At 38.9% G+C, this 20211-nt stretch overlaps 1 protein-coding gene across 1 annotated transcript in view; it reads right to left on the bottom strand.

The window, feature by feature from the left end:
- The window catches only part of LOC102276646 (glycerophosphodiester phosphodiesterase domain-containing protein 4), a 110227-nt gene that overhangs the window by 63997 nt on the left and 26019 nt on the right, over positions 1-20211 (bottom strand). Inside the window, exons 7-8 of the mRNA XM_070365018.1 lie at positions 19223-19368; positions 18536-18618 (exon numbers count right to left, since the gene is read on the bottom strand). Of these exons, the coding sequence (XP_070221119.1) occupies positions 18536-18618; positions 19223-19368 (229 nt within the window). The remainder of the gene's footprint in view (positions 1-18535; positions 18619-19222; positions 19369-20211) is intronic.

Genomic DNA, 20211 nt, shown 5'->3' with positions numbered 1-20211 from the left:
ACCCAGAAAAGCAACCCAAGTCTTCGAAAGGAGGTAGGAAAAAATATAAAAGACAAAAAAGGAGACAAAAGAGGGAGGGACGGAGTTCCGTCCCAGGAAGGGAGTCTTAAAAAGAGAGAAGTTTCCAAACACCAGGAAACCTTCTCACTGCCGAATCTGTGCTGAGCCTTGGAAGCACAGAGGGCAACATAACAGGGAGGAAAAATAAATAAACAATTAAAACCTGCAGATTGCGAGCCCTACAGTAACTCCCCCAGTGGAGAAGCAGCGCAGACGCCTGGGCACGCCACTAGCAAGCGGGGGCTGGGCAGGGAGGCGCGGTGTGGGCTGCATCACTTAGAGTAAGGATCTGGCCTGAATACCCCAAGCGCTACCTGAGCGAAATAATTTGGGCTAGCAAACCAGACTGTGGGATATCTACCACACCAAAAGCTAGCCCTAACCTAAGACACCGCCAGGCCTGCGCACGGAACAAAGGACTGAACAGAGATAGCCGGCTGCAGACCATCCCCCTCCAGTGACAGGCAGCCAGAGCCAGAAGCGGGAAATTGCAGCCCCAGAGAGACATTATCCATAAAACTGTAAGCAGGCTTTTTTGCTAACTAAAACTTCTTGAGGGTCTGGACGGTCAACATCCGCCTAAGAAGGTGCACTGGTTGTACACCTAGATAACCGAGTGGCAGGGAGGCGATAAGTGGCAGCAATTGCGCTCACCAAACACCTCATCACCTGAGCTGCTCGGACATAGGAAGGGCACAAAACTCAGGCCCAACCAAGTCTGCGCCTCTGAGGACTACCCGAGTGCCTGAACCTGAGCGGCTTGGACCTGGGAGGTGCAAGCAGCCCAGGGCGGGACACAGATGGTTCCCGGCGGAGCAGCCTAGAGCCTGAGCAGTGTGGGCAGGGAGGCTACATGCACCGTGAACGGGGGCAGACCCAGTGTGGCTGAGGCACTGCGAGCACACGCCAGTGTTATTTGTTTGCAGCGTCCCTCCCTCCCCACAGTGCAACTGAACAAGTGAGCCTAAAGAAAAAAAAAAGGGTCCACCGCCGTCCCCTTTGTGTCAGGGCGGAAACCAGACACTGAAGAGACCAAAACAGAAGAAGCAATAACAGAGGGAACTGCCTTGGAGGCTACAGGCAATAGATTAAACACTGTGGTTAGTACCAACTATATAGGAAGGGGCCTATAGATCTTGAGAAATATAAGTCGGACCAAAGAACTAGCCAAAAATGAACTGACCCCACAATACTCACAACAAAACCAGAGAAAGTCCTAGATATATTTTTACTATTTTTACAATCATTCTTTTCTTTTTTTTTAATTTTTAAAAAAATTTTAAGTCCTCTATTATTCCTTTAATTTTCACTTTTATAACCTACTATTACTTTGCACACAAAAAAAGGACCCTTATTTTTTTTAAGCAAACTTCATATATATATTTTTATAATTTTTTGTGACCTTGTTTTTTTTTGTTTTGGTTTTGGTTTTTTTTTCTTCTTTTCTTTAACATTGTATTTTTGAAATTCCAATCTCTACTCTAGATTTTTAATTTTAGCTTTTTGGTATCTGTTATCAATTTTGTACCTATATTTTTTTTTATAATTTTTGTGACTTTTTTTCCCTCTCTTTCTTTCTCTTCTTCTTTTATATAACATTGTATATCTGAAATTCCAAACTCTATTCTAGATTTTTAATTTATGCTTTTTGGTATTTGTTATCAATTTTGTACCTGTATTTCCTTTATAATTTTTGCCACTTTGTTTGTTTTTGTTTGTTTGCTTGTTTTTCTATCTTTCTTTTCCTTCTTCTTTTCTTTAACATTGTATTTTTGAAATTCCAAACTCTACTCTAGATTTTTAATTTTTGCTTTTTTGTATTTGTTACCAATTTTGTACCTTTAAGAACCCAATCTTCAGTACCCATTTTTCACTAGGGAGCGAGATTACCGGCTTGGCTGCTCTCTCTCCCTTTGGACTCTCCTTTTTCTCCACCGGGTTGCCTGTTTCTCCTCCTTAACCCCTCTCTACTCTACCCAACTCTGTGAATTTCTGTGTGTTCCAGACGGTGGAGAACACTTAGGGAACTGATTACTGGCTGGATCTGTCTCCCTCCTTTTCATTTCCCCCTTTTATCCTCCTGGCCACCTCTGTCTCCTTCCTCCTTCTTCTCTTCTCTGTATAACTCCGTGAACATCTCTGAGCGGTCCAGTTATGGAGTGCACATAAGGAAGCGATTACTGGCTAGCCCACTCTCTCCTCTATTGATTCCACCTCATCTCATTCGGGTCACCTCTAACTCCCTCCTCCCTCTTCTCTGTCCATGTAATGCTATGAACCTCTCTGGGTGACCCTCATGGTGGAGAAACTTTTCATCTTTAATGTAGATGTTTCATCAATGGTGCTGTATAGAAGGAGAAGTTTTGAAACTACTGTAAAAATAAGACCGATAACTGGAAGCAAGAGGCTTAAGTACAAACCCTGACTCCAGGGAACTCCTGAATTCAGGGATCATAACTGACAGGAGCTCATCAAACACCTCCATACATACACTGAAACCAAGCACCACACAAGAGGGAACAAGTTCCAGGGCAAGACATACCAAGCAAATTCTCCAGCAACACAGGAACACAGCCCTGAGCTCCAAGATACAGGCTGCCCAAAGTCACTCCAAAACCATAGACATCTCATGCCTCATTACTGGACACTTCATTGCACTCCAGAGAGAAGAAATCCAGCTCCACCCACCAGAACACAAACACAAGCTTCCCTAACCAAGAATCCCTGACAAGCCACCTGTACAAACCCATACACAGTGAGGAAATGCCACAATAAAGAGAACTCCACAAACTGCCAGAATACAGAAAGGACACTCCAAAGTCAGCAATTTAAACAAGATGAAGAGACAGAGGAATACCCAGCAGATAAAGGAATAGGATAAATGCCCATAAAACCAAACAAAAGAGGAAGAGATAGGGAATCTACCTGATAAAGAATTCCGAATAATGATAATGAAATTGATCCAAAATCTTGAAATCAAAATGGAATCACAGGTAAATAGCCTGGAGACAAGGATTGAGAAGATGCAAGAAAGGTTTAACAAGGACCTAGAAGAAATAAAAAAGAGTCAATATATAATGAATAATGCAATAAATGAAATCAAAAACACTCTGGAGGCAACAAATAGTACAATAACAGAGGCAGAAGATAGGATTAGTGAATTACAAGATAGAATTGTAGAAATAAATGAATCAGACAGGAAAAAAGAAAAACGAATTAAAAGAAATGAGGACAATCTCAGAGACCTCAAGGACAATATTAAACACTACAACATTCGAATCATAGGGGTCCCAGAAGAAGAAGACAAAAAGAAAGACCATGAGAAAATACTTGAGGAGATAATAGTTGAAAACTTCCCTAAAATGGGGAAGGAAATAATCACCCAAGTCCAAGAAACCCAGAGAGTCCCAAACAGGATAAACCCAAGGCAAAACACTCCAAGACACATATTAATCAAATTAACAAAGATCAAACACAAAGAACAAATATTAAAAGCAGCAAGGGAAAAACAACAAATAACACACAAGGGAATTCCCATAAGGATAACAGCTGATCTTTCAATAGAAACTCTCCAAGCCAGGAGGGAATGGCAAGACATACTTAAAGTGATGAAAGAAAATAACCTACAGCCCAGATTATTGTACCCAGCAAGGATCTCATTCAAATATGAAGGAGAAATCAAAAGCTTTACAGACAAGCAAAAGCTGAGAGAATTCAGCACCACCAAACCAGCTCTCCAACAAATACTAAAGGATATTCTCTAGACAGGAAACACAAAAAATGGTGCATAAATTCAAACCCCAAACAATAAAGTAAATGGCAATGGGATCATACTTATCAGTAATTACCTTAAATGTAAATGGGTTGAATGCCCCAACCAAAAGACAAAGACTGGCTGAATGGATAAAAAACCAAGATGCCTACATATGCTGTCTACAAGAGACCCACCTCAAAACAGGGGACACATACAGACTGAAAGTGAAGGCCTGGAAAAAGATTTTCCATGCAAATAGGGACCAAAAGAAAGCAGGAGTAGCAATACTCATATCAGATAAAATAGACTTTAAAACAAAGGCTGTGAAAAGAGACAAAGATGGACACTACACAATGATCAAAGGATCAATCCAAGAAGAAGATATAACAACTATAAATATATATGCACCCAACACGGGAGCACCACAATATGTAAGACAAATGCTAACAAGTATGAAAGGAGAAATTAACAATAACACAATAATAGTGGGAGACTCTAATACCCCACTCACACCTATGGATAGATCAACTAAACAGAAAATTAACAAGGAAACACAAACTTTAAATGATACAATAGACCAGTTAGACCTAATTGATATCTATAGGACATTTCATCCCAAAACAATGAATTTCACCTTTTTCTCAAGTGCACATGGAACCTTCTCCAGGATAGATCACATCCTGGGCCATAAATCTAGCCTTGGTAAATTCAAAAAGATTGAAATCATTCCAAGCATCTTTTCTGACCACAATGCAGTAAGATTAGATCTCAATTACAGGAGAAAAACTATTAAAAATTCCAACATATGGAGGCTGAACAACACGCTGCTGAATGACCAACAAATCGCAGAAGAAATCAAAAAAGAAATCAAAATTTGCATAGAAACGAATGAAAATGAAAACACAACAAGCCAAAACCTGTTGGACACTGTAAAAGCAGTCCTAAGGGGAAAGTTCATAGCAATACAGGCATATCTCAGGAAACAAGAAAAAAGTCAAATAAATAACCTAACTCTACACCTAAAGCAACTAGAAAAGGAAGAAATGAAGAACCCCAGGGTTAGTAGAAGGAAAGAAATCTTAAAAATTAGGGCAGAAATAAATGCAAAAGAAACAAAAGAGACCATCAACCAGCAAAAATCAACAAAGCCAAAAGCTGGTTCTTTGAAAGGATAAATAAAATTGACAAACCATTAGCCAGACTCATCAAGAAACAAAGGGAGAAAAATCAAATCAATAAAATTAGAAATGAAAATGGAGAGATCACAACAGACAACACAGAAATACAAAGGATCATAAGAGACTGCTATCAACAATTATATGCCAATAAAATGGACAATGGAAGAAATGGACAAATTCTTAGAAAAGTACAACTTTCCAAAACTGGACCAGGAAGAAATAGAAAAGCTTAACAGACCCATCACAAGCACGGAAATTGAAACTGTAATCAGAAATCTTCCAGCAAACAAAAGCCCAGGTCCAGACGGCTTCACAGCTGAATTCTACCAAAAATTTAGAGAAGAGCTAACACCTATCCTACTCAAACTCTTCCAGAAAATTGCAGAGGAAGGTAAACTTCCAAACTCATTCTATGAGGCCACCATCACCCTAATACCAAAACCTGACAAAGATCCCACAAAAAAAGAAAACTACAGGCCGATATCACTGATGAACATAGATGCAAAAATCCTTAACAAAATTCTAGCAATCAGAATCCAACAACACATTAAAAAGATCATACACCATGACCAAGTAGGCTTTATCCCAGGGACGCAAGGATTCTTCATATCCGCAAATCAATCAATGTAATACACCACATTAACAAATTGAAAAATAAAAACCATATGATTATCTCAATAGATGTAGAGAAAGCCTTTGACAAAATCCAACATCCATTTGTGATAAGAACTCTCCAGAAAGCAGGAATAGAAGGAACATACCTCAACATAATAAAAGCTATATATGACAAACCCTAAATGGTGAAAAATTGAAAGCATTTCCTCTAAAGTCAGGAACAAGACAAGGGTGCCCACTTTCACCATTACTATTCAACATACTTTTGGAAGTTTTGGCCACAGCAATCAGAGAAGAAAAAGAAGTAAAAGGAATCCACATTGGAAAAGAAGAAGTAAAACTCTCACTGTTTGCAGATGACATGATCCTCTACATAGAAAACCCTAAAGACTCCACCAGAAAATTACTAGAACTAATCAATGATTATAGTAAAGTTGCAGGATATAAATCAACACACAGAAATCCCTTGCATTCCTATACACTAATAATGAGAAAACAGAAAGAGAAATTAAGGAAACAATTCCATTCACCATAGCAATGGAAAGAATAAAATACTTAGGAATATATCTACCCAAAGAAACAAAGACCTCTATATAGGCAACTATAAAACACTGGTGAAAGAAATCAAAGAGGACACTAATAGATGGAGAAATATACCATGTTCATGGATTGGAAGAATCAATATAGTGAAAATGAGTATACTACCCAAAGCAATTTATAGATTCAATGCAATCCTTATCAAGCTACCAACAGTATTCTTCACAGAGCTAGAATAAATAATTTCACAATTTGTATGGAAATACAAAAAACCTCGAATAGCCAAAGCTATCATGAGAAAGAAGAATGGAACTGGAGGAATCAACCTACCTGACTTCAGGCTCTACTACAAAGCCACAGTCATCAAGACAGTATGGTACTGGCACAAAGACAGAAATATAGATCAATGGAACAAAATAGAAAGCCCAGGGATAAATCCACACACATATGGACACCTTATCTTTGACAAAGGAGGCAAGAATATACAATGGATTAAAGACAATCTCTTGAACAAGTGGTGCTGGGAAAACTAGTCAACCATTTGTAAAAGAATGAAACTAGAACACTTTCTAACACCATACACAAAAATAAACTCAAAATGGATTAAAGATCTCAACGTAAGACCAGAAACTATAAAACTCCTAGAGGAGAACATAGGCAAAACACTCTCCGACATACATCACAGCAGGATCCTTTATGACCCACCTCCCAGAATATTGGAAATAAAAGCAAAAATAAACAAACGGGACCTAATTAAACTTAAAAGCTTCTGGACAACAAAGGAAACTATAAGCAAGGTGAAAAGACAGCCTTCAAAATAGGAGAAAATCATAGCAAATGAAGCAACTGACAAACAACTAATCTCAAAAATATATGAGCAACGCCCACAGCTCAATTCCAGAAAAATAAATGACCAAATCAAAAAATAGGCCAAAAAACTAAATAGACATTTCTCCAAAGAAGACATACAGATGGCTAACAAACACATGAAAAGATGCTCAACATCACTCATTATCAGAGAAATGCAAATCAAAACCACTATGAGGAACCATTTCACGCCAGTCAGAATGGCTGCAATCCAAAAGTCTACAAATAATAAATGCTGGAGAGGGTGTGGAGAAAAGGGAACCCTCTTACACTGTTGGTGGGAATGCAAACTAGTACAGCCACTATGGAGAACAGTGTGGAGATTCCTTAAAAAACTGTAAATAGAACTGCCTTATGATCCAGCAATCCCACTGCTGGGCATACACACCAAGGAAACCAGAATTGAAAGAGACACGTGTACCCCAATGTTCATCGCAGCACTATTTATAATAGCCAGGACATGGAAGCAACCTAGATGCCCATCAGCAGATGAATGGATAAGAAAGCAGTGGTACATATACACAATGGAGTATTACTCAGCCATTAAAAAGAATACATTTGAATTAGTTCTAATGAGGTGGATGAAACTGGGGCCTATTATACAGAGTGAAGTAAGCCAGAAAGAAAAACACCAATACAGTATACTAACACATATATATGGAATTTAAAAAGATGGTAACAATAACCCTGTGTATGAGACATCAAATGAGACACTGATATCTAGAACAGTCTTTTGGACTCTGTGGGAGAGGGAGAAGGTGGGATGATTTGGGAGAATGGCATTGAAATACGTATAATATCATATATGGAATGAGTCGCCAGTCCAGGTTCGATGCACGATACTGGATGCTTGGGGCTGGTGCACTGGGACGACCCAGAGGGATGGTATGGGGAGGGAGGAGGGAGGAGGGTTCAGGATGGGGAACACATGTAAACCTGTGGCGGATTCATTTCGATATTTGGCAAAACCAATACAATATTGTAAATTTTAAAAATAAAATAAAATTTTAAAAAATAAAATAAACACAAATGTACTCTTTTTAATGTCTGAGTAATACTCCATTGTGTATATGTACCACCGCTTTCTTATCCATTTGTCTGCTGATGGACATCTAGGTTTCTTCCATGTCCTGGCTATTATAAACAGTATTGCGATGAACACTGGGGTACATGTGTCTTTTTCAAATCTGCTTTCCTTGGTGTGTATGCCCAGCAGTGGGACTGCTGGGTGGTATGGCAGTTCTATTTCCAGTTTTTTAAGGAATCTCCACACTGTTCTCCATAGTGGCTGTACTAGTTTGCATTTCCTCCAACAGTGTAGGATGGTTCCCTTTTCTCCACACCCTCTCCAGCATTTATTACTTACAGACTTTTGTATCGCAGCCATTCTGACTGGCATGAAGTGGTACCTCATTGTGGTTGTGATTTACATTTCTCTGATAATGAGTGATGTTGAGCATCTCTTCATGTGTTTGTTAGTCATCTGTATGTCTTCTTTGGAGAAATGTCTATTTAGTTCTTTGGCCCATTTTTTGACTGGGTCATTTATTTTTCTAAAATTGAGCTGTAGGAGTTGCTTGTATATTTTTGAGATTAGTTGTTTGTCAGTTGCTTCATTTGCTATTATTTTCTCCCATTCTGAAGGCTGTCTTTAAACCTTGCTTAGAGTTTCCTTTGTTGTGCAGAAGCTTTTAAGTTTAATTAGGTCCCATTTGGTTTATTTTTGCTTTTATTTCCAATATTCTGGGAGGTGGGTCATAGAGGATCCTGCTGTGATGTGAATTTATTTGTTCTAGCTTTGTGAAAAATACTGTTGGTAGCTTGATAGGGATTGTATTGAATCTATAGATTGCTTTGGGTAGTATACTCATTTTCACTACTTTGATTCTTCTGATCCATGAACATGGTATATTTCTTCATCTATTTGTGTCCTCTTTGATTTCTTTCACCAGTGTTTTATAGTTTTCTATATATAGGTCTTTTGTTTCTTTAGGTAAATATATTCCTAAGTACTTTATTCTTTTCGTTGCAATGGTGAATGGAATTGTTTCCTTAATTTCTCTTTCTGTTTTATCATTGTTAGTGTATAGGAATGCAAGGGGTTTCTGTGTGTTGATTTTATATCCTGAAACTTTACTATAATCATTGATTAGCTCTAGTAATTTTCTGTTGGAGTCTTCAGGGTTTTCTATGTAGAAGATCATGCCATCTGCAAACAGTGAGTGTTTTACTTCTTCTTTTCCAATGTGGGTTCCTTTTATTTCTTTTTCTGCTCTGATTTCTGTGGCCAAAACTTCCAAAACTATGTTCAATAGTAGTGGTGAGAGTGGGCACCCTTGTCTTGTTCCTGATGTTAGGGGAAATGCTTTCAATTTTTCACCATTGAGGATAATGTTTGCTGTGGGTTTGTCATATATAGCTTTTATTATGTTGGGGTATGTTCCTTCTATTCCTGCTTTCTGGACGGTTTTTATCATTAAAAGATGTTGAATTTTGTCAAAGGCTTTCTCTGCACCTATTGAGATAATCATATGGCTTTTGTTTTTCAATTTGTTAATGTGGTGTATTACATTGATTGATTTGTGGATATCAAAGAATCCTTGCATCTCTGGGATAAAGCCCACTTAGTCAAGATGTATGATCTTTTTAATGTGTTGTTGGATTCTGTTTGCTAGAATTTTGTTATGGATTTTTGCATCTGTGTTCATCAGTGATATTGGCCTCTAGTTTTCTTTTTTTGTGACATCTTTGTCAGGTTTTGGTATTAGGGTGATGGTGGCCTCATAAAATGTGTTTGGAAGTTTACCTTCCTCTGCAATTTTCTGGAAGAGTTTGAGCAGGATAGGTGTTAGCTCTTCTCTAAATTTTTGGTAGAATTCAGCTGTGAAGCTGCTGGTCCTAGGCTTTTGTTTGCTGGAAGATTTCTGATTACAGTTTCAATTTCCGTGCTTGTGATGGGTCTGTTAAGATTGTCTATTTCTTCCTGGTCCAGTTTTGGAAAGTTGTACTTTTCTAAGAATTTGTCCATTTCTTCCACGTTGTCCATTTTATTGGCATATAATTGCTGATAGCAGTCTCTTATGATCCTTTGTATTTCTGTGTTGTCTGTTGTGATCTCTCCATTTTCATTTCTAATTTTATTGATTTGATTTTTCTCCCTTTGTTTCTTGATGAGTCTGGCTAATGGTTTGTTAATTTTATTTATCCTCTCAAAGAACCAGCTTTTGGCTTTGTTGATTTTTGCTATGGTCTCTTTTGTTTCCTTTGCATTTATTTCTGCCCTAATTTTTAAGATTTCTTTCCTCCTACTAACCCTGAGGTACTTCATTTCTTCCTCTTCTAGTTGCTCTAGGTATAGAGTTAGGTTATTTATTTGAACTTTTTCATGTTTCTTGAGATATGCCTGTATTGCTATGAACCTTCCCCTTAGCACTGCTTTTATGGTGTCCCACAGGTTTTGGGTTGTTGTGTTTTCATTTTCATTCGTTTCTGATATCTATAGGACATTTCACCCCAAAACAATAAATTTCACCTTTTTCTCAAGTGCACTCGGAACTTTCTCCAGGATAGATCACATCCTGGGCCATAAATCTAGCTTTGGTAAATTCAAAAAAAATTGAAATCATTCCAAGCAGCTTCTCATATCACAGTGCAGTAAGATTAGATCTCAACTACAGGAGAAAAACTATTAAAAATTCAAACATATGGAGGCTGAACAACACACTGCTGAATAACCAACAAATCACAAAAGAAATCAAAATACGAGTGTTGAGTTTAAAGCCAACTTTTTCACTGTCCTCTTTCACTTTCATCAAGAGGCTCTTTAGTTCTTCTTTGCTTTCTGCCATAAGGGTGGTGTCATCTGTGTAGCTGAGGTTATTGTTATCTTTACTGGCAATCTTGATTCCAGTTTGTGCCTCATCCAGCTCAGCATTTTGCATGATGTACTCTGCATATAATTTAAATAAGCGCGGTGAGAATATACAGCCTTGATTTACTCCTTTCCCGATTTGGAACCAGTCTGCTGTTCCATGTCCAGTTCTAACTGCTGCTTCTTTACTTGCATACAGATTTCTCAGGAGGCAGGTAAGGTGGCCTGGTATTCCCATCTCTTTAACAATTTTCCACAGTTTGTTATGATCCACACAGGCAAAGGCTTTGGCATAGTCAATAAAGCAGAAGTAGATGTTTTTCTGGAATTCCCTTGCTTTTTCAATGAACCAACAGATGTTAGCAATTTGATCTCTGGTTCCTCTGACTTTTCTAAATCCAGCTTGTTCATCTGGAAGTTCTTGGTTCAGGTACTGTTGAAGCCTCGCTTGGAGAATTTTGAGCATTACTTTGCTAGTGCATGAGATGAGTGCAACTGTGCATTAGTTTGAACATTCTTTGTCATTGCCTTTCTTTGGGATTGTAATGAAAACTGACCCTTACCAGTCATATGGCCACTGCTGAGTTTTCCAAATTGGCTGGTATATTGGGTGCAACACTTTCACAGCATCATCTTTCAGGATTTGAAAGAGCTCAACTGGAATTCCATCACCTCCACTAGCTTTGTTCATAGTGACATTTCCTAAGGCCCACTTGACTTTGCATTCCAGGATGTCTGGCTCTAGGTGAGTGACCATACCATCATGGTTATCTGGGTCATAAAGATGTTTTCTGTATAGTTCTTCTGTGTATTCTTGCCATCTTTTCTTAATATCTTCTGCTTCTGATAGGTCCATACCATTTCTGTTCTTTATTGTGCCCATCTTTGCATGAAATGTTCCCTTTTTATCTCGAATTTTCCTGAAGAGGTCTCTCGTCTTTCCCATTCTGTTGTTTTCCTCTATTTCTTTGCATTGATCACTAAGGAAGGCTTTCTTATCTTTCCTTGCTATTCTTTGGAACTCTGCATTCAAATGGATATATCTTTCCTTTTCTTCTTTGCCTTTAGCTTCTCTTCTTTTTGTATTTGTAAGGCTTCCTCAGACAACCATTTTCCCTTCTTCCATTTCTTTTTCTTGGGGATGATCTTGATCAGTCCTTCCTATGCAATGTCACGAACCTCTGTCCATAGTTCTTCAGGCACTCTATCAGATCTAATACCTTGAATCTATTTGTCAATTCCACTGTATAATCATAAGTGATTTGATTTAGGTCATCCCTGAATGGTCTACTGGGTTTCCCTACTTTCTTCAATTTAAGTCTGAATTTCACAATAAAGAGTTCATGATCTGAGCCACAGTCAGCTCCAAGTCTTGTTTTTGCTGACTGTATAGAGCTTCTCCATCTTTGGCTGCAAAGAATATAATCAATCTGACTTCAATATTGACCATCTGGTGATATCCATGTGGGGAGTCGTCTCCTGTGTGTTGGAAGAGGGTGTTTGCTATGACCAGTGCATTCTCTTGGCAAAGCTCTATTAGCCTTTGCCCTGCTTCATTCTGTACCACCTTACCTGCCTGCTGAGAAATCTGTAAGCAGGTCAAGAAGAAAGTTAAAGCCAGACATGGAACAACAAACTGGTTACAAGTTGATGAAGGACTATGTGAAGGCTGTATATTATCACCCTGATTATTTAACTTATATGCAGAGTACATCATGTGAAATGCCAAGCTGGATGAAACACAAGCTGGAATCATGATTGCCAGGAGAAATATCAATAATCTCAGATATGCATATGACAGCACCCTTATGGCAGAAAGCAAAGAACTAAAGAGCCTCTTGATGAAAGTGGAAGAGGAGAGTGAAAAAGTTGGCTTAAAACTCAAAAAACAAAGATCATGGCATCTGGTCCCATCACTCCATGGCAAATAGATGGGGAAACAATGGAAACAGTGAGAGACTTTATTTTCTTGGGCTCAAAATCACTGTGGAATGTGACTGGAGCCAGGAAATTAAAAGCTGTGGAGATTTTCTAAGGAGCTTTTCTTGCTCCTTGGAAGAAAAGCTGTGCCAAACCTAGACAGCATATTAAAGAAGATCTTGGGCTCAAAATCACTGTGGAATGTGACTGAAGCCAGGAAATTAAAAGCTGTGGAGCTTTTCCAAGGAGCTTTACTTGCTCCTTGGAAGAAAATCTGTGACAAACCTAGACAGCATATTAAAAAGCAGAGACATCACTTTGCTGACAAAGGTCCATCAAAGCTATGGTTTTTCCAGTAGTCATCTATGGATGTGAGAGTTGGACCATAAAGAAAGTTGACCACCAAGGAACCTATGTTTTTGAACTGCAGTGTTATAGAAGACTCTTGAGTCCCTTGGACTGCAAGGAGATCAAACCTGTAAATCCTAAAGGAAATCAGTCCTGAATATTCATTGGAAGGACTGATGCTGAAGCTGAAACTCCAATACTTTGGTCACCTGATGGGAAGAACTGACTCACTGGAAAAGATCCTGATGCTGAGAAAGACTGAAGGTAGGAGGAGAAGGGGACAACAGAGGATAAGATGGATTTGATGGACATGAGTTTGAGCAAGCTCCTGGAGTTGGTGATGGACAGGGAAGCCTGGCGTGCCGCAGTCCATGGATTCCAAAGAGTCGGACATGACTGAGTGAATGTAATGAGTTGAAGAGCACTTCAATCTCCTGTTGTTAAAGGGTCAACTGTGTATCTCTGCATAATTTTGTGGTTGCCCCAAAGATTCCAAATACATCCCATAGATCACATTCTACTAGTCTACCACTTCAAGTATTGTGTAGAAAACTGAATACTTTTTAGGTCCCTTTACCCAACCTCTTCCCATTACAATATACATGTCTTATATATCTCAAAATATATTGAGACCCATACATGAAACAATATTATCACTTTTGTCTTTAACCACTGAACACAATTTTTAAATTCTGGAATAGAAGAATCACCTATTAATATTTATCTTTTTTTTTTTTTTATGGCACCAAATTAGAACAGTTTTATTATTTAACATACCAATGTATATACATTATCCTCCCAAATAGGAAACAATTTTGATTCCAAAGTTTAAAATGTGATTTCCAAAATGAATCCTAACTATAAATTTTGGGGTAAAAATAGTCCTGCAAATTAACACACATCATTTTGATCCTTGACTAAAATATGCACCCTGTACTAATCACTTCTCTCATACAAAATGTATATTACAAATAAAACTTTCAAAAAAGATCTTTTTAAAAATACATTTATTATTTTTGGCCGGGCTGGGTCTCAGTTGCTGCACACGGGCTTTCTCTAGTTTCAGGAGTGGGCTTACTTTTCTTTGTGGTGGGCATGCTTCTCATTGTGGCAGATTCTGTTGTTCCAGAGCACAAGCTCTAGGCATGTATAGTTCATTAGTTGTAGCATGTAGACTCAACAGTTCTGGTGCACAGGCTTAGTTTTCCACAGTTTCTGTGGTCTTCTCAGACCAGGGATCAAACTGTGTCCCCTGCAGTGGCAAGTGGCTCCTTAACCACTAGACCACCAGAGCAGTCCCCACCTATGTATTTTTTACCCTTTCCTTTGCTTTATTTTATTCCTTATGTTCCAAATTGTTTTCCTTACCCTTGTTTTATTGAGCTATAACTGACATATAGCATTGTATTATTTTTAGGTGTACAGCATGATTTGATATATGCATAGGAGTAAATTTTAACATCATTATCTTTTGTCTAAAGAATATTTCATTTCCATTTGATTCTTCTTTACTTCTCTTTCTCTGCTAACACCTTCTACTTTTTAAATTAACAAGTGTTCATAATTGTTTGCTGGAGACATTTTATGATAGCTGCTTTAAAATTCTTAGGAATAATTCCAACATCTGTTTCTCCTGCTATTGACATCTATTGATTGATTACCTTTCCTCACTGAAGCTGAGTTTTTTCTGGATCCTGGTATGGAAAACTCTGGATTGTATCCTGAGCATTTTTAATATTTGGAGATTTGAAATTTCATTAAAATCTATTTTAACAGAGATTCAAGATGTCTAGGTTCAGAAAACATGTCCTGGACCACATTTGTAAGATACAGTTTTAACGCCAAGTTAGTTTTCAAAGGCTCTGCAGAAGTCAATCTACAACACAGATAGTGTTCCAATTGATTCTCAAGCCTTCTGCTGTGTTGTGTCTGTGTGGTTTCATGCATAGGTTATACAAAGGTCTCCCCAGAATGTTATGAACAGGTTTTTATCCCTTTCTCTAGCATGGCAATTCCTCAGAAAACTAAACATAGATTTACCACGTGATACAGTAATTCCACTTTGGGGCACACACTTAAAAGCACTGAAAACAAGTTCTTGAAAATATGCTTGTACTCTAACGTTCATAGCAGCATTTTTCAAAACAGTCAAGAGGCAGAAGCAAGCCAAATGTCTATTAGAGGATAAATGAAGAAGCAAAATGTGATATCTATACATAGTGGGATATCACTCAATCTAAAAAGGGAAGGAAATCCTGTCACATGCCACAGCATAGATGAAATCTGAGGACATTATGCTAAATCAAACAAGATAGTCACGAAAAGACAAATACTGTATAATTCCACTTATGGGTGTTATTTAAGTAGTCAGATTCATAGGAGCGAAAAGTAGAATGGTGGTAAGCAGGGGCTGAGGGCAGAAGGAAAGGTGGAATTGTTATTTAACAGGGATCAAGTTTCAGATTTGCAAGATGAACAAGTTTTATAGATTTGTTTCAAAACAATGTAAATATATTTGATACTACTAAATTGTACACTTAAAAGATAGCTATGATAGCAAATTTTGTTATGTGCTTTTTAAGAGAACTTTTAAAAGGAAGGAAATTCTGACATGCTACAATATAGATGAGTCTTGACATGCTTAAGTGAAATGAGCTATACTGACATCATGCTAATGTGAAATGAGCTTAACACAAAATAAAAAATACTGCACGATTTCACCGAACAGTCAAACACATAGAGAGAGAAAAAAGAATGATAGTTGCAAAGGCTTGGGTGGAGTTATTATTAACATCTAACAAATAGTTTTAGTCTGAGAAGATGAAAAGTGCTAGAGATCTATGTGGTGATGGTTAAAAGAAGGTGGAGGTACTTAATGCCATTAAACTGTACCCTAAAAATGGTTTAAGTGGTAAATTTTATGTTAAGAATATTTTACAATAAAAAAAAATCTTTTTTTCTGGAAAACTTTTCTCAGTAATTCTCTGCTCACTCTCTAGCTGAAGAAGAAAGGAAATGGGTACCACCGCTTACATCAGGACAGAAATAGTTACAGGGATCTGCTCATAGTCTCCAGAGCCACAGCCACAAGCTGCGACAGGGTGAGGAGTGGTTTCTGTGTGGTGTTCCCCTGAGTAGGACTGGTATGAGCAAATCATTTATATCATATTGGATGATCCTTCTACCAGTTATTGGGCTAGATATAATAGATTTTTGTGGAGCTTTTTTCTGTCTGCAGCTATAGGTGTTTCCAGGTCAGCTTTCTTCAGAGCTCATGTCAGGATACATGAGGAGAAACAAAAATTAGCAAGTGGAGACTTGCTCCCTATTATGAAGTTCCTTTGGTCTTATGAACCAACCCAGTCCACATTCTATTCTTCACCATTCAGTCTTCTGTTAGTTACTTTGTGGATTTTGTCCAGTATCTAATTTTTTTAAACTTTTTTGGTAATTAATGGAGAGAATATGGTGGAATACACAGTAGTAGTTGCAATTTGCACACTCCCCAGAGTCCTATGTCCCACTTTTCAGTAGCCATTTTTACTACTTAGTAATTATAATATGATTTTTCCTGTTCTAGATACTTTTGTGGTATTCATGTCCTGACTAGACTATGACTGATAAGCAATATTTATTAATGATGAGTATAGACTGTAGCCATCAATGTGGATGGTGGAGATATGTGGATGGTGGTCATGGGAAATGAAGATGTCAACAGAGAAACTGAGCAGCTGGGAAGATCATCTACAATGAAGTTAAAGTCACAGAAGAGAAAAGGACAGTGTGCCAGGAGCTCACTGCCTCAGCACCATTACCACATTAAGCCATGACCATGAGGAACTTGCACAATGAAAGGGAAGCTCTGAAAGAGCATTCAGTTTCAATCTTGATTCAAATATTCTGCATGGAATAGTTGTCACCATTGATAAGAACCCTAGTCTGGGGTCAAGAAATCTAGTTCGAATTCTGGCTTTATCATGTACATTCTAGCCTTATGTCCTCAGCAATACATTTATCTTCTTTGAATTCAGGCTCAAACCACAGTTCTTCACTGTGAAATAGGATGTTCATTTCTTTCCTGTTTGCCTCACAGAAGGCTGGGAAGGGAGTAGTACATGCCACATTCTCTAATATAACCAACCGATGGTTCGTCTCTACTTTCGGCTGCCCAAGGACATACATTCTACAGAAAAGCATGGGATTTGTCCTCGTCCCTGCTAGGATCCAAGTCTTCCTTTGTTGTCCCTTGGACATTGCTAGAGCCTACTGCCCAAAGCCATGATGATTCTCCCTCACAGATTCTCAGATAAGTCCTTCTAAACAATAAGCTAATCTGTTCTCTAAAACCTACCATGGCTGTCCAGTACACATTTAGGGATCTCTGTGATCCAGTCTCAGCCAGCCTTACAGCCATACCTTCCCCCTCACATAGGCCCCTCACGTCCCCAAAGTGGACTACTCTTGGCATCCATACAGATCAGCTCACGGATCTACAAACTTGCTATTCCTCCTTTGGATGTCTTTGACTAAGCTGTTGTCTCTGCCCAAAATATTCTCATTCTCCATCTCTGCTTGGGAAAATACTATTTTGCCTTCAAGGCTCAACCCAAACACTGTTCTGAGCACACAGATCATTTTTCACAAAAGAGGTGGCCTCTTCCTCCTCCACTGAGGTTCCATTGCATTTGCCTTACTCTTCTCTGGAAGGCTTCCAGAGACTCCCTGGTGGCTCAGATGGTTAAAGTGTCTGCTTACAATGAGGGAGACCTGGGTTCAATCCCTGAGTCGGGAAGATTCTCTGGAGAAGGAAATGGCAACCCACTCCAGTACTCTTGCCTGGAAAATCCCATGGACAGAGGAGCCTGGTCAGTCAGACATGACTGAGCGACTTCATTCCCACCCCACCCCACCCCCACCCCCGAGAAGGCACTCACCATAAATGGTCCTATACTGTGTTTATTTGTAAACATGCCATGTCTCCTTCACCAGTTGCAAACAGCTCTTAGGCACGACTCTGTCTCACTCATCTGCCTCTCACTAGCACTCAGAAGAAGGATATAGTAGGAATGCAGGCGATGCCTAGGAAATGTTAGTTAGATTGCTAAGGTAGGGCACAGAGGCAAGCTGCAAGCATGTTTGCAGGGAGGACAAATTTGAGCTATGTGTGGCGACTATATAGAGTGTGTGATTTATAAACCTGTGATTGAGAATGTAGAGATGCAGAGACGTGGTTTGTAAAGGAGAAGTGATTCATGTATTGTGTTATGTGCAGATGTGCCAGGAGAATAAGGGAGAAACTCCCAGGGCTTGCCCTCTCTACAGCTTGGGCCAGGCTGGAGTCATCCACGGTCTTTTCTCCTCCCACTCTGGTCCCTTCTTTCCTACCTTATTTGTACATCACTCTCCAGTCCATGGGCCCCATATTCAACAGCTTTCTCAAAGGACATTATGGTATTCTCAGGCCCCAGCTGTGAAAGAAAAGGACATCAGGCCTTTAATCTCACAGTCTTTTCTGCCGACATCCATTTTAGCATAGGAAAAAGTGAAGTGAAGTGAAGTCGCTCAGTCGTGTCCAACTCTTTGCGATCCCATAGACTGTAGCCTACCAGGCTCCTCTGTCCATGGAATTCTCTGGGCAAGAATACTGGAGTGGGTTGCCATTTCCTTCTCCAGGGGATCTTCCTGACCCAGGGATCAAACCCAGGTCTCCTGCATTGCAGGCAGACGCTTTACCGTCTGAGCTACCAGGGAAATCCCAAGGAAAGGGGCACAGTAATGAAAGGACTTTAGGAAGCAGAGTTTGGTTTTCTTGGCTCTATGTTCTAAGAACCTGCCTACATTCTCCTCTCCTGAATCTGGTTTGGGAATTCTGCTCATCTAAGACAATGTCACTGGACATAATAAAGAGAAATGGACTGAGAATTAGGAGAATTAAATCCAACCTCTACAATTTATTACTTATCTTGTCATCTCGAGCCAACTTCTTTATTTCTCCAGGGGTTTCTGAGGATCTGATGTGCCTTTGTCTCATCCACACCCATGTACACCCACATCCATCTAGCTCAGACTTACCATGGGTGCACCTCTATGTCCAAAGAAGTTTGGCTTAGGTGCCAATTTCTCCTTCTCCTGAAGGCAGGGAGAGTAAGTCCCAAATGGCACCACATAGAGACATAAAAGGATAAAAAAAAAGGGCACTCCAACAGCCACTTGTAGAGCTGAAAAAGTTGGAATGAAAAAGTGACGAAAAAGAAAAGAGGAATGGAGAACCATCCCAAGCAAATAAGTATCCCCCCAAAATAGTTATAGTAAATAATGAATCCATGGGTTCATTGACTCTGTGAACTCACAGATTTATTATTTCTCTCAGGTCCCCCACATTTCAATTATTTGAAAGCAAAACCCAAATACAAGCATGATTATTAAGTTAAAATTATTGCAAATGCATCTTGGAGTGTGAAGTCAAGTGGGCTTCAGGAAGCATTACTACCAATAAAGCTAATGAAAGTGAAGGAATTCCAGCTGAGCTAATTAAAATACTAAAAGATGATGGTGTTAAAGTGTTGCACTCAATATATCAGCAAATTTAGAAAACCCAGCAATGGCCATAGGACTAGAAAAGGTAAGTGTTCATCCAAATTCCAAAGAAGGATCATGCTAAAGGATGTTCAAACTACTGGATGCTCACTTTCCATGCTAGTAAGGTTATGCTCAAAATCCTTCAAGCAAGGTTTCAGTAGTACTTGAATCAAGAACTTCTAGATGAACAAGCAGGGTTTTGAAAAAGCAGTGGAACCAGAGAACAAATTGCCAACATCCGTTGGATCATAGAGAAACCAAGGGAATTCCAGAAAAACATCCACTGCTGCCTCATTGACTACAAGAAAATCTTTGACTGTATGGATTGGAACAAACTCTTGAAAATTCTTAAAGAGATAGAAATACCAGACCATCTTACCTATCTCCCAAGAAACCTGTATGCGAGTCAGGAAGCATTAACAGTTAGAACCTTACATTGAACAAGGACTGGTTCCAAATTGGGAAAGGAGTACAACAAAGCT

The sequence above is a fragment of the Bos mutus genome, chromosome 29 (assembly GCF_027580195.1).
Source record: "Bos mutus isolate GX-2022 chromosome 29, NWIPB_WYAK_1.1, whole genome shotgun sequence".
NCBI classification, from domain to species: domain Eukaryota; kingdom Metazoa; phylum Chordata; class Mammalia; order Artiodactyla; family Bovidae; genus Bos; species Bos mutus.
This window is presented reverse-complemented; position numbering and strand designations above follow the sequence as displayed.